Genomic DNA, 15,409 nt, shown 5'->3' with positions numbered 1-15,409 from the left:
GCTGTGGCTGATGGGAATGTCATTGGTTTTTCAAATATGGGTCATTAACCAAAGGACTGGACCAATTTCAATTCTGAGCTGATGATGGCACTAGATAAAGAGTTAGGGCATCGCTAAAGTAATGGCAATTACAAAGGGACATAAATGTCTGCACCAAATTTCTTGGCAATGCATCCAAAGACGGGACCAACTGACTGACAGACATTGCACTCCCACCCTTAGAAGCACGTTGCATACCAGCTTGTTTCAATTATTTTTCCGCAGCGATAGTGGTATGATTGAAGCGAAGATGAGACTGACAGGAACAGGATAAACATCGTGTTTATTTCTGTAGCAGTAATGAAACATACAGTCGAAGAAACCTCCAGACACACAAGACTCAAAGGGAGCATGCTTAATGTCAGTGGCACGCAGAAGGAGGTGTAGTCACACAGCAGGGTTGCCGCTGATAGCAGCGGAGTCACAGAAACATGTCTTCAAAGTACTCATCAAACTCCTCCTCCCTATGCAGATAAAACAAACACAGTCACAGAAATGTTAGTTGCTGTCATGCACGGTGCTGACACAGACTGTTAAATTCATTGTATGGTGGCCCTTTACTAACTCTGGCAGTGTTAGCATGCTTTTTAAAAAAATCTCATTTACATTTTATTCAGGCTCTAGGCAATATGAATTGATGTAGAGCACCAACATCAGTACAGAATACAAACAAATAAATAGCAGTGGGCAGTAAAATAAATGAATAGGAAATACAGACAATTGAAACACAGGCAAAAATAGCTCAGAAGGGCACCTAATTTACTCACTATCATTGGCTTAACTGAATGTTACAAAGGAGTAGGTTTCTTTATGTTCTCTATGATGCTTCTGTTTTTAAAAAAAACCATGTTATTCATCTCCAACATAATTATCATTACATACCTTACGGAGTCTAGATAATACTCTGCTGAAGTAATTTGCAGCCTGTGCAATGGGTCAGAAGCACTACCATCATATTATTAACAGTGGTTTGAGGTCAGGGCTTTGCTTGCATAGTACTTATGCTTGAATAAACAGTGCCTCTTACTGTGACCTTTTCTGTAATATTATATCTTTCTGAGAGCAGAAATCCAAATGTCAGGCCAAACGTAACAGGAGCAGGTTAAAGGTTTACTGACTTCCCTAACAGTTCAGAACAACTTTGTGCAGGGTATCTAAGTGGTCTACATTCTGTGCTATATAGGGATACATAACCTACATAGGCTAAGTGGTAAAGACAGTCTCTGATGGTTTAACAGCAGATTACTGGGTGTGTTTAATATGAACCTTCACTGTTAACCTCACCTTGACTTTTCCTCCACCGCAGGGGCAGGTCCTCGCCAGTGGTCGGCTTCTGATAGGTCATCTGGCTTCTCGCCAGCTTCGGAGTCTATTAGGAGAGTTTCAGTGAATTGTCAGTCACACTTACTGGAAGGAAAAACTCGACCAATAACCCTTGTTAATCAGTTTTAATGTCAGGGTCTTCACTGCTACCGTCATACGGCAGGAATTCATCTGACCAGCACAATTTTTGCTGAAGTCTGGAAACAACCAATTGAGATTTAAATCACTTTCTCATCCGAGATGTATTTGACCAATCAGCTAAAGTTCTGAAACATGTTTTTGTGCATAGTTTTAAGAACTAAATGTTTTCAGAAAGCCCGTCTATTTTCTCAGTTTGAGAATCATGCAAACTAGACAGCTCAGAGGTGAATTTGTTCAGTAAAGTTACTGAAGAGTCCATTTGATGTTTTAATGAAGGAGAGAACTGCCAATTTTTTGTACAGGCTAATTCATCCACAGCCTGAATTACAAACCAGTTACCAAGCAGGTAACTAGCCTGGGGCCAGAGACACCCATGAGCCCCAAAAAAACTTGGTTCACTATGGGTTATTTGGCATTTGGTCATTTAATTAAACACAATTTCTTAGGAAATCTGCATTAAGTACAATACTGTCTCAACAGCATTACTACCTAATCATGTGACGCTATACTGGGGGGTCAATAGGGGCCCAGTAGCCTGTTTTTGCCTCCTACCAGTTCAATCCAGCCAGGGCCAAACCAGATCACATAGTGTGAAATAAAAAGTATGAGTCTGCCAGCCCACGTAGATGTGGCCCTAATATAAAGTTCCAGGGGAAAAAAGTGCCTCTATAACCCTAAAGTCCCTGACCCTCCCTGAACGCATCGCTTACAAATTACATGATGTTTGATTGCTTTATTTAATCAAGTTCAGCTTTCAACAACTGCTTCAAATATGTGCAACTGAGACAAAAAATAAGAAGAAAGAATGTGTGAGAGTGTTTGTGTTTGGATTCCAATTCATGCTGAACTCAATGCATAACCTTTGGACAGAGAAAGTTTGTTTTTGAATAACACCGATAACCCACCCACCCATCCAGACCTAGGAATCAACACAACAGGGACACAGGGGGGGAAAAAACATACTTAATTTCATGCTGCTCGTAGTAAAGGGTAAAAAGATGAGGAAAATAGCTGGAATGGGGAGAAAAACCAGCTGAGAAAAAGCAGACCTGCTGTCTGTCTTTACTGTTAACTACAGGGTTAATGGATTGGTTCTCAGAAAGAACAGTCAGGGTTGTTTTCACTCCAGAAGTCTGGAGGAGTGTCATGGCCTAGAGGCCTGGGGGAGTAGATCATAAACTGTCCCAAGGTTTTTTAAAATTGGGGAGGTACTTCTATGTGTGTGTGTGTGTGTGTGTGTGTGTGTGTGTGTGTGTGTGTGTGTGTGTGTGTGTGTGTGTGTGTGTGTGTGTGTGTGTGAGTGAGTGAGTGAGTGAGTGAGTGTTATGAATGCTACCTTTGTCTGAGTCCTGCGACTCATCAGAACTGCTGGAAGAGGCGGAGCAATCTGTAGAGAGAGTTATAAAATGTTTTAACAAAAAGGGAGTCATTACAAAATAATAATGTCAAACAAAAAAAAATGGGGGGATTAAATCATTTCCAAGAACAAAACATAAACAAGGCTGCTCCCATCTGATGAAATTACCGGCCTAATTAAAGGGACAGTTCTTTTGGCTAGGAGAGGAGAGGAGTCTTACCTCTGTGCCTCTTATGTTTGTTTTTGTGCTTCTTGGACTTCGAAGACGATCTCTTCCTCTTTTTCTTCTTCTGTGATGGTTCCTGGTTCTCCTCTGATAACCTTTTAGTCTTTATCTTTGCTTTCACCTCTTTCCTCCTACAAACAGATTCACACTTGAGCAAACTGAGTTCACAATATAAAAGGCACTTTCAGAGGCACATGAATGAATCTTGGCCAGATCTATGGCAGATGACAGCTTCCTATAAGCTTCCTATACATTATGTTCGGAAGTCTGCTGGAACACTCAAGGGGACTTTTAGAATCCTGACAAGGCATGACATATCTAATGTCTGCCTTTTTGACAGATTATAGTCAAGTGGTCCAGCTATATTATCATATTCAGTTGTGTCAAGATTCCACTTGAAAAATGTGATAAATAATCGTGACACTGGCTGATAAGACGGCCAGGCATGAGACATAAATCGCAGTTTGAATCCTAAACCCTTGCATGCTATACAATAAATGACTGTCCATGCTGATCTGGTGGCTTACTTGCAGACCAGTGAACACTCTGCAGTCTTTTAAAAAATCCGTTGTCATAGGCAAAAACAATCTTCATTTTTAATGTAAAAAATGTCTCAAAGGTGAAAAGTATGTTAGCTTACTTGTGGTGAAAGTTGAGTTTGAAAGAGCATTCAGGGCATAGTCCTAGTAAGAAAAACAAGAGCAGGAGTAGGTTAAAGTTGAGCAAGATAATTTATCTAGTTTATGTTTATTTGCATAGGGACAGATACGTGTACATGAAACAATTTTTTCAGAAACTGTTTGATGGTTTAATTAAAGAATTTAAACTATATGGAACTTACAAACTTGATTGATTTATTAACTTCTGGCTCATGGATGAAAAGCACAATTTCTTAATGTTACTGTAAGAATCTGACATACATTTGGTTTTCAATTCATGTTGCTACCAAATCTAACTTTTGTAAACTAAGAATCAGATGTGTATCATCCACATAGATGTGGAAACCTCTTCTATTACATAATTCTGGTAAATATTTTTTATATATTAACTAAAGAGAAGAGGACCAAGCACTTGTTCACTCTTGTTTCACTCTGTTAATAATAAGAACTGAAATTTAAATGCTTAGGTGTTTTGAAAAATGTATTCATTAATATATTAATTAATTCTTTCCAACATCATCCCTATCTATTGCAGATCCACAACATCCCTTACTAATCATGCTCCAGGGTCACCAGACCATGTTTCATTACTTTTAACATTTAAGACTGTCAAAACATTGAATTTAGAATGACTACAAATTGGAAAACATTTTTAGTTGATGAGGAGAAACATCACATCTGGATGTGACCTGTTGTACTTGCTTGTTAAGAGCCTGTCATTTCCTGCTTGAATGAGTTCACTATGACTGCTGGGTCCTCCAATTATGGTAATTATTCAACAGGAGTTTCTGCAGATACCTGAAGGAGGATTATTATGAGCCGCGACAAGAATGGAGAACCACCACCGTGCCCCACACCCACACCCACCCTTATACAAAGAATGACCAGAGAAAATACTGAGTATTTACTGAGTTTGACCAACGCATTTCTCTTCTCGCCATGCTCCACATAGGCAAAATTCACCTCCCAGCTTTTTAGACCTTCTTGCTTCTCGCAACGTTTGTTTCCACACTGGAACTGACCTGGAAGAGAGCAGAGAGCACATGTGCTGTATACATACAAACATATATTTCAATGACATTTACATTCACATAATATTTTAGCCATCTACCTCGTCCCCACAGCAATTTAAGATGTACACAAGCAAATAAATGTCTTATTTCAGTCAGGACAACTTTATCAAAGAACTTTTTTTGCTCTGCAATAGCTATGTTTAGTGGTATGGCTCGGTTCTGGGACCCCCCTGCCACTCCACATGCCAACGTGGAAAAGCCATAAGGCAGTGAGAACACATCCTTGCCCAGCCATGGGCCTATGAGGAAAAGCCATAAGGCAGGGAGGAGAGCACCTCAGAGCAGCATGAATAACAACAGAAATAATATTGATTGGTCAAGAATGACCTGAAAGGAGGAGCTGGGGTGGTGGCGTGTTACAGCAAGGGTAGGCAGGTTAAAGCAGCTTAAATAAGGCGCCTTGTATGGCTTTTGCCAATGAATGCTGAGAGGGGAATCAGCTGAGCTGTCAGCTGATGTGGGCTGACTTTGACATGGGCTACTATCAGCTGATGTGCTGAGATTGTCAGCTGAGCCTGACTTTGTTGCCTGCCTGAACTAATGCTAAGCTCAATTTGTTGATAATCAATTAGGAAGAGGTCAAATTCAAACAAGCCACAGAACCTTGACAGTAAATGCAAAAATATTCTTGAGTGTAAATATTGATTATGAATGATACAGAAAGAAAGAAACAATTTTAAAAAACCCGCTCCTTCTCATCTCCCTTTCTTTACCTCGCCTCATCCCATCAGGCCTCCCTACAGCTGCTGAACAGCCTGCCTGTTATCCCCCGAGGAGCTTAAGGTGTCATTGATTTGTTCTCCCGGGGTTCCTCCAGATTGTAGCAGAAGGAGCGTGCGTCAGAGCAGTCCATTCTTGGCACATGGGCAAGAAATGCTCCTTACTCTGCCAGAAGAAAGTGACCTCACCTGCCCAAGATCAAGAATCTAAAAATTCAGGGGAGGTGGCGCTGGCTGTCATGGCTTCGGGCCACTTGGGTCATAGGGCAGAGTTTCCCTTCACAGGCTGCATAGGATCAAGGATCTATGACGTCAGCTAAAAAGCACACTTCTGGTCTGGATTGTAGTGAGGTTTACTGGGTTTATTTGGGAGGGCCTGAGATTATATTCAATTAAGTCATTATAATACATAGGCACCATGAATGCCTGTACTAAATGTCATGGCAATCCATCCAATAATTGTTGAGATATTCTAAACAACACCAAAGAGGTAGACTGATAGACCGACCAACACTGCCAAACCATACTATAATATTAATGAATCGAGCAATTCTTTATAACAGGAAAAATGGCTTCTGTGCTTTCCTACAGCCATGCAACAGTCCTTGATGCTGGGGATGACTGACGCAAAAAGACTCATTTTGAGGGAATGGAAATCATCCCTTCCTACCAGAGATGGACGGCTGACATGATATCTTGTTATTTATCATGTCATACAGATAGAAAGACTTACATTCTTGAGAACCAATAAAAAAAATAAAAAAAATCAGCTATTTGGGACTGGGATTTCTTGCTTACCTAATCGAGGCCGGGGAGGATGAGTAACTTACCCAGCTAATTTCTCATGGCCCCTGAAAATGGCAGCATATCCCTTTAAATCATTGATGACTGGTCCTTTCTGGGAGTGACAGTGCCATCTTCTCAACTCTGTGCCAACATGACGCCATGAGCAGTGACAGGAGACCAAAGAGAATCCTGTCTTCACCATCATGAGTGACGTCAATTACAATCGCACCAGAATTCTCCCATGACCTCTTACTCTCTCAATCACTCACGCAAAAAAAAAAATCAATCAATACTGCTTGCTCACACACCAGCTTTTGTCTGTAAAGAAAGAAGGTAAAAGTCTGTGCTATGCCGACACAAAACTGAGCGCCCTTGAACAAGGTACTGAATCCCCTCGATGCTGCAGAGAAGCACCTCAGTGTCGTATATAAAAGAAGGTGATATATTCGAGGGTTATAACACGCAAAGTGTGAATGTGTCTGACCCTCCAGCTATTCAAAACCACAACCCTGGCAGAGTGGAGTCAATAGAAATCTGCTTCTTTTGAAAATAAATGTCAAAAACGAAACATAATCAAGGTCAGGAAACATTTCTTCACTTAGTTTTCAGCGCCCTCGTCCCACATTTTACTACATGACAGCTAAAAAGCAGCATGGCACCAGTGACTGAAGTTGTACTTATTATCTATATATTTACTATCTTCACTATGTTTTCTTGACAAGTAGTGGGTATCCTCACACATCAGGTGATTCTCACATGCTCTGTGAAAAGAGCTGGCACCAGGTTGGCTGAGTAAACCCGTTAAGAGGGGAAACTCCTGTCCTTTTACGTCAGTGGTTACTAACGTCATCAGAAAGCAGCCTGAGATCAAGACGGATACACCACAGGACAGATGGCACCATGATTAACATTCACTAGATGAAGTTGCTGGGCAGTGACCTGGCCAGTGCGTTTTCACTTTTTATTCACTCTTAGCTAGATGTTAAAAGGTCACAAATAACACCAGACAGCCATTTTTGGTTTAGAAAATATTATAAGTGAACTTGCTAATTAATGTTTGTTAGCTTAGCTTAACATAGCAAGAAAGCAAATAAGCATACTTTCTAAAAATATACTATTCCTTTAATATCTAGACTTTCAAGAATTGCAAATTGCAAAATTTACTGTTTCATCTCGTGTCGGGCACAGAACCTGGCACGTCGCACATATTTGTTGTTGATCTTTATTGTTGTTGTATATTTTTATGTTGTCAGTTTATATATTTATATGTACACAATATTCTCTTCCGTTGCGTTACTTCTGCACGGCACAGACCCAGAATAACGCACATGCAACGTTGTTCTTCCATTCCATATTTATATATTTCCACATTTATTTCTGTTGACTGTATGTTTGTCTACGTGTAGCACCTTATCACCACAGCAAATTCTTCGTATGTTTAAAACACTACTTGGCAATAAAGCTCCTTCTGATTCTGAAAACAATAAATAAAAATATAATGAAGCTGCCAAATACTCACATCAACTTCTACCGCTGGCTAATGAGGAGCATTTATGTGCAGAATGGTACAAATGAACGAGTAGTCTATAAGAAGAGTGACTGGTGTCTTTATTCGGGCGGTACCCACCCAAAATGATTTTTTTGTGCATCCTTAAAGTACAGACCTGAGCGAAAAGTCAGAATGCCGCATTCGTGTTCAATAGTTACTGAGCTTGAGAATTCTCACCACCACCTACCCCTGCCTCTCCTCGGGGTTGACCACCTTTAATATATTCTGAGCATGTGGGAAACAGTAAACAATCCACAGTCATTGCCTCCCCTAAGGCAGACGCTTCAAATATTGGGAATGTAACTGGTATCTATTCAGTCTTGATCAGACTAACCCTTTTTTATTTCTGCCTTTTCAAATTGACAAGTAGTCCAGAATGCTGACCTGAAGTTCAACAAAAGTAAACAAAAGGAGATGCAACTTTTATTCACTAAGTTGACTAAAAAGCATCACATACCACTGAGGTTATGTTTTATACTGTTTTTTATGAGTTCTTCATATCTTAAAGACTTTCTGTCATGCTCATTCACAGCTGGAAGAATTCATGTGAATCTTTCAGAGGTGTGAATGTTTCTGGACTATAAAGGAGGAGTATGCACATGAAAAACAATATAAATATTAAAAGCAAATCTCACTCTTCAAGAATTCCTTAAGATGTAGGGAAACAACTCCTCAGGATAACATGTGAACATGCTCTAATGTACGCGATTCAAGGACATAATGTTTTCTTTTTCTTCCGCCTTCATTCCTTTTGAAAGGAACAATATTTCGACCCTCTAGAAGAAGCCAGAAGGAACCCTTTTAGCTCTGCACATCCCTTCATCCCAAATCACACTGAGTCCATAAAAAGAAAGGTCAGGGCTCTTTATAATCCACCTGATTGGGTGAAGAGTAGTCAGCATTACCTAATACCAACATGACCTGAAGTGCAGAGGGAGCGGGAGATGATAAGCGGACGATTTCCCCCAAAAAAGTGTCAGAGCATAAGTGTTGTGCCCCTTAAAAGAAGATGCAGGATCAGCTATATCTCGTCTATGTTCATCTGCAAGCACAAGTCGAGTCTGTCCACCTCACAAGCACTACACACCTGAGCCTTGACTAAACATTTTATCTGGGTGTAACTACCTTAACCATAAACCTGTATTTATCGGTGATGATACGGTTTGTGAAGATTTTGCATTCAAGTGCTAGTGTTGGAATGATACTTATTATCAAATCAAATCATTTTTGAGCCCATGATAAACACTTGTTTCACCTTTAACCTGCAGCACAAACACTTTTAACTCTCAGTTTTCTCCACCTCTGAATGAGGACAGTGGATCAGCCTTAAAGAATTAGATTAGTATTGATTTCACTGGAGAGTTTAGAGTCCCATGCTCTAAATAGTGCTTAAGAGGTATTTGTTTGGGAATTATAATGTACATAAGTCACAGCAACAATTGAAGTGAGGTGCCTCTGACTTTATCTAATCCAACTTCCTGTAGAGTATTGCTAGAGGGGTGAACTGTCAGAGACCAGGATTACACAGTCTTAATCTGGAACAATATATTGGCTTAGTCAGCTTTCTCAGACATACTGTGTATTTTTGTGAGGCTGCATCGATGTAAACAGAAGTGTGTGTGTGTGTGTGTGTGTGTGTGTGTGTGTGTGTGTGTGTGTGTGTGTATCAGTGTGGCTCAAAGCATATCAATGAGCTGTCAAGGAAGTTTTACTCTCACCGAGTTGTTAATACTGTCCTTCCAGGTAAACCTAGAAATATCCGTCACTGTCACACGAAGGAGATATAGACAAGAGAGGAGGTTTGGTACTAATCCTGAACAATTAATAGACAGTAATCATCAGAGTGCTGCCAAACTCTCAAAGGTCAGCTCAAAAACAAGTGCAGAGGTAGAAAGAGGTTTTCCTTCAGGTGTGAGACATAAACAGGGAACCAAAATGAAATGTACGGGGGACCATTAGTGTCAATTAACTGATCAATTGGTAACTGAATGGCGCAATTTGTCCCCCAAGGTTAGGAGCCCGAAGTAAACAAGAAAACAAAAAGAAAACTAAAGTGAGAGTTTGCATATTTGAAAAGTTTCTGATGCCAATCTGACAAGCCAATAAGTCAAAGTAATGGGAAATAAGGACATCTGTATAATATAATGTCTTTCATGTGGAGTGACTGGTGTTTGGGAGTATCCACAGTATGCCATTTGTTATCTACTGCTGTGTCAGTTGTCTGTATCTTTATCACCATCTAGTGGAGAAGGTTGTGAACTGTTTCGTGGGCATGTTGGCAGGAGACACCCAAATCCATACTACATACTAAGTCTATACAGAATGCACTACGTACTAATCCTCATTGTATACACATTTAGCAGTTACTATACAACTTAAATAACTGCTTTCTACTAACAGGAAATGACATGTGCAACGTCAGACTCAATGTCACTGCAAACTTAGATCTTTCAGCAGCTGTTCCATCACCAGTCAGAGTTTATATTAGTTTTTTGTTTCCAGCCACAAGCAGCTCCTCCTTTTCCTTTGCATTGGCCACCAATAGCACACTCAAAAATCAAAAGCAAATCTTGTTCTTTATCTCTAATAAAGAATGCTGTATACTGTAAATATTGTACTGCATGGTGTTCTGATAAAGCAATAAATACAAAAACATAAATTACATGCCAAAGGATAAAGTTGGACTATGTCATACCTTTGCCAGAGACAACTTCATTCTCAGTCCGCCATCGAAATCCAAACTGTTGGGGACAAATTTAAAAAGATCCATGTAAATTAGCACAAACATTTACAATGAAACAGACAGACACACAGCATACATTACAGTTTTTCCCTTGAAAGAATAGAATAAACCTTAAATTAAACATATGAAGATCAATTTACCTATTGTAACTCAAATTGTCATTAACATTCAAAAGAATTTGTTTCTGTGGAAGAATTCAGTGTGTTGGGTTCTGAATGATGTTGCAGCAGGCAATGTGAGGGGTGTACTCACTTTTGTTGCCAGGATTTTACATATTAATGACTGTGTGATGTGTTATTTTGAGGGGACAGCAAATTTACACTGTTATACAAGCTGTACACTCATTACTTTACATTATAGCTAAGTGTCATTTCTTCAGTGTTGTCACATGAAAATATATAATCAAACATTTACAAAAATGTGAGGGGTGTATACTCACTTTTGTGAGATACTGTATATCTGTCATGTTTTCTTGGGAATGGATGCTTTGCTATAAATTGGGGTGTACACGTTAAGTATCTCCAGCAGTTGGAATGAAGCGTCAATGAACAGCTGATGCAGTAAATAGTATTTCTGTCAGCGCCTTGACGGAGCTCTCGTACTCGCACACTCTGTCTGTGGATTCATCTGCATGCTGTCACACCTCATTTACCCAACACAAGTGATCAACATTTGACTAAACTTGTGGGAATGATGCAACTCACGCCTGCATGTGCAATCATTAACAAATATGAATCATTTGTGTGGAAATCTGGATGTATGTCGCATGTTTTAAGTCAACAGGACTGATGGCGTCAGAGGTAGATTTTAAGTTATGACTTTTAATTTTAACTATAGTGATTCCAATAACTATAGGTTGATTTGGGGTATTATGTGGTAATTTATGTACTGTATGTCATCTGTCTAAGATATCACATGACTTTGAAAGATATCTGAGTAGAGCATCATCAGACTAAACAGCGCAGCTATGGAGCCATAAGCACACTGCCCTTGGGTGTAACATACTGTCAGTTTTAAAGCTGGGCCTTACACCAGAATGGCTCAGTGGTCACTAGAGACAGAGCACAGTGCCAAAACACATCATACCCCCTAACAGTTATCTTAAATGGACCAGTGGTGGGGAGATTAGTGTCTGAGTTATGAAATTTTAACCTCTACTCATGGCACCAACCACTGGGACGATTAGTGTCACTTTGGAGTGCCGTGCAAAAATGGATCATCGTGCCAAGTCCTGGCAGTGGCGTCTGGGGCTGCTGGGGTGTCTGTTTATACTCGTTGTATTATTTTCTTCCTGCACATTCCGTAGAGGTTGTAACTTGTGATTCACCTTAAGAACTTGTGTTTTCACCTCCTACTGCCAGCCTCTTAACTAAGCATGCAACATACTGTACGTACGTAATCATTTGGACTTTGGCTACTTTATTCAAAATAGTCACTAATCATCGGGCAACATGAGTTAGCTGTTATCGTATCTGCTGTCACATTTTGTGACATTAACTAAACACCTACTGCTGCTGTATTTCTGTTTAAACTGGGTAATAAATCAATCAATAAATCATTTAATCCATTCATCCCACCTTGTTTTCCTTGTATCTGCTGAGGTCAGCTATGCAGTACTCTTTAAACAGCTTATCATAATACTTCTTGGCAAGGTCTTTTTCCCTGGAACAGAATAAGTCCAGAAGAAAGGTACAAGACAAGATAACTAAACGTTTTCAGTAATCAAAAGCACACTGAATATTAAAGCAGCCTGTGTGGATGGACTGACTGTGGATGATCACCATGTCATATCATCCTCGTCCTCGTCCCTCCAGAGGAAGCGATGATTCTCACGCAGCACATCCAGATCTGTTTTATCTTTGGCTCTGACGGAAAAGAAAAGATGAAATATGCAGGTTTATAATCACAGATACGCAGATTAAGGAGAAAATCACCACCAGTGAAATCTGTAATTAAATATTATCGGTGAAAACAATGCATAACCCACAGTCTGCTATGGTTAACATATTCTCATTAGTTTTCGCCTAGAGTGACAGCAGATGACGGATTGTCAAGCTTGACTGTGAGACACAATACTCACACAGAGCGTTTGAAGTCGGCCATCTGTCCTCCATAATAAAGAATGTAGTCACCGACAAACTTCTTATGCCGCTCATACTGGACACATCTGCTTAAGGTCGGACTCTCTTTAAATGGTAACGTCTGCACACTATGAACCACAAAATTCAACCAGCATGGAATTAACATACCATATGGGATTGTTATATGATTCTTTTTAACATATGTGTAAGGCATAATGTATGTAGTTTGATCAATCTGTTTTATCATTTCACACTGAAGACATTAAAAAAAAGACTGAGAAAGGTAAATTAAAAAAAGGATACAGCATTCATTGAAATCAGGTGGGCTCTTCTGTTCCTGGCTTCCTCTCTGTAAAACAGAAAACAGAACAAGAATAGTTAATAATGTGCGACATTGTATACGTAAACAACTGTATTAAGTAGCTGGCAGAGGAGTAGCAGAGCACTCAAACTATTACAGGAGTTTTGCCTCTGTGACGATGTCTGTGTGCATTTTTAAATGATCTGTCACTGAAGGAAGTCTTGTTTTCAGTATCTTGGTCTCAATGAAGTAAATGTGTGAGAAGTGAGAACAATGGAGTGACAGGAAACTCTTATATAACACAAAAGGATTATGGTGCCGTTTTGGATTTATGTGAAGCATAAATTAATAAATAAGTGCGGCAGTAATGACAAGTTTTCAAACATGAAAATTCTAATTGGATTCCTCTCATTTTAATTGTGTCGTACATCATGTGCACACAAATTGCCACGAAAGTTCAGTTTGATTGAATGATTTCATTTTACGATTGGCAATTCTTATATACTATCCCAACATTGATCACAACTTTGAATTCTTTTGAGAGGAGCTATTAAAATACATGATGGAACTGAGCAGGAAGCTCTGCCATGATTATAGATCAAAACAAAACGACTGTATGTCACTTCAATTTTACAGTACCTGTCCAGTTCATTAGAGTGTAAACTCCGGTGAGCCACCTTGGAGTGCCGACCTTTCTGGAATGGCTTCTGTAAGATTTCCTCCTCACGTTTCCTGACAAGGGTACAAATAAATACAGAAAGTTTGTTGTGTTGTGTTGTGGGTCTGTCAGTGTAAATGTAAGGTCCTGGAGATAACACAGTAAAATAAGCACTTACATTTACTCAGAATATATTGGCATGAGCTTAATTGCTAAATATATGATTAAGGACATGTAATTACATGGTATTTCGTTTTTACCTTTTAAGGCCTCGCTCTGAGGACTCTCCCTGCTCATCATCATCACTGAAGTCAGAGTCATAACCGCCACCTCCGTGCACCTGAGGTGACACAGGAACTCGTTTGTGTAGGTGGAATCAGACCACATGATCCAATTGCACACACAAACACACCTGCTTGCATTTGTTTTTTTAACACAGCTGTGTGCATACATATACACAGTCATTCGAAACACACAGTAACCTTTTGACAGTTTGCAGAACAGTCTGAATAATCAACAGAAAGGCTTGCCACTGTGAAAAGTGCGCCATCTATTCTATTCGCACACGACCTGAAGGTACACAACCACAACGCAAAAACCCAATATTATCTGCTTTCAGAAGCCACACAGCAGAACATCTGTAAGTGGCCATTGAGTGTTTTGCACTTTTTACTGTAAAGCTATAAACGTTAGTCCTGCCCCTGTAAAGTCATTTGAGGCTGGCTTGCTAGCGAGGGGGGCAAAGTAAAGTTACATACATTTGGTTTAGCATTGGCATCAGTCACCTTTTGCTTAAAGCGTAACGTTAAGTGTAACTAGTAAATCCGTCAGGAATCAAGAGAGTAACGTTAACGATAGATGACACAGGGAATTCTGTGGGCAACTGGCTAACTTGTCTTTAGGCTAATGCTAACTAGCTAGTAACGAATTACAACAGACGCTAAATATTCTTCTGTTCTAATTAGCATTAAAAAAAGTTTCTTTCTTATCTTAAAGATAGAGCTTACCTTCACAAGATTATCCATGAGTTTCCTCAGTTTTACAATCTATGGTTTTCTCCAGCAAATGTTAGCGATTGTTTACAAAATGAAAAGCGCGTCGCTTGATGATGACGTAGCAGAGAGCAAATCGCGGTATGATGACGTTTAGCATTTAGCATTGAATTATTCTGGGAGGATCTGCTGAGAAAGGATGACAAATAGTCTTCCTATCCTTTAACATACATACAGGAGTCAAATGAATGTGTTGTTTTGGTGATATTAAAACAGAATACTTTAGATATTTAGGCTATAGGTTAACGAGCCTCTGACAGCCGTTTTGCATTCATTGTGTCATTTTATTTGTGCTTTCATGTTTATCCCTTCTACGCCTTCATTTCTTTTATCATGCCTATATGGATAGCCTAATTCATTCATCCATCACACCATTTCCCAATATTTGGAGGGCATCACAAAACATGGTCCAATGAATAGGGCTATCTATTTTTAAAAAACACACCAGAGACTTGTATTTTGGAATAAGAAGCCCAGTTACACTAAATAAGTGATAATTCAATGATCTTATCGTTTATTTCCCGCCGAGGGACGATAGAGAGGATGAAGAGGCGTTTGAACTATGGAAAATAAAGAGGGCATTAAAGGCTACTCTTTTGAATATTTCGGTATAACTGAGCCCTCGGTTGAAAGTTCGCCACTGCAGGCCGGGAACAGAAGTCCATGTGTTTCATGACTTTTCCACGGCACACTGAGGAAGTG

The 15,409-nt window shown here is 39.7% G+C and overlaps 1 protein-coding gene across 2 annotated transcripts; it reads right to left on the bottom strand.

The window, feature by feature from the left end:
- Nucleotides 1-303: 303 nt before the first annotated feature.
- fra10ac1 (FRA10A associated CGG repeat 1) lies at nt 304-14,800 on the bottom strand. Of its 2 annotated transcripts, XM_038735536.1 has the most exons (14): nt 14,663-14,800; nt 13,916-13,995; nt 13,637-13,729; nt 13,000-13,045; nt 12,696-12,772; nt 12,397-12,480; nt 12,193-12,277; nt 10,568-10,613; nt 4,654-4,767; nt 3,727-3,769; nt 3,081-3,217; nt 2,840-2,890; nt 1,324-1,408; nt 304-503 (listed from the first exon to the last, which is right to left on the bottom strand). In XM_038735536.1, the coding sequence occupies exons 1-14, from the start codon at nt 14,678-14,680 to the stop codon at nt 461-463; spliced, it is 1,002 nt and encodes a 333-aa protein (XP_038591464.1). In that variant the 5' UTR covers nt 14,681-14,800; the 3' UTR covers nt 304-460. The 2 variants fall into 2 exon arrangements, with proteins under 2 accessions (XP_038591464.1, XP_038591465.1); XM_038735537.1 differs by lacking the exon at nt 4,654-4,767.
- Nucleotides 14,801-15,409: the final 609 nt, after the last annotated feature.

This window comes from Micropterus salmoides, unplaced genomic scaffold (genome assembly GCF_014851395.1).
Source record: "Micropterus salmoides isolate LMB-PRFRI ecotype aquatic unplaced genomic scaffold, ASM1485139v1 Ms_hic_scaffold_21, whole genome shotgun sequence".
In the NCBI taxonomy this organism is placed as follows: Eukaryota; Metazoa; Chordata; class Actinopteri; order Centrarchiformes; family Centrarchidae; genus Micropterus; species Micropterus salmoides.
The sequence above is the reverse complement of the archived record's forward strand: the minus strand, read 5'-3'. Positions and strand labels throughout refer to the sequence as shown.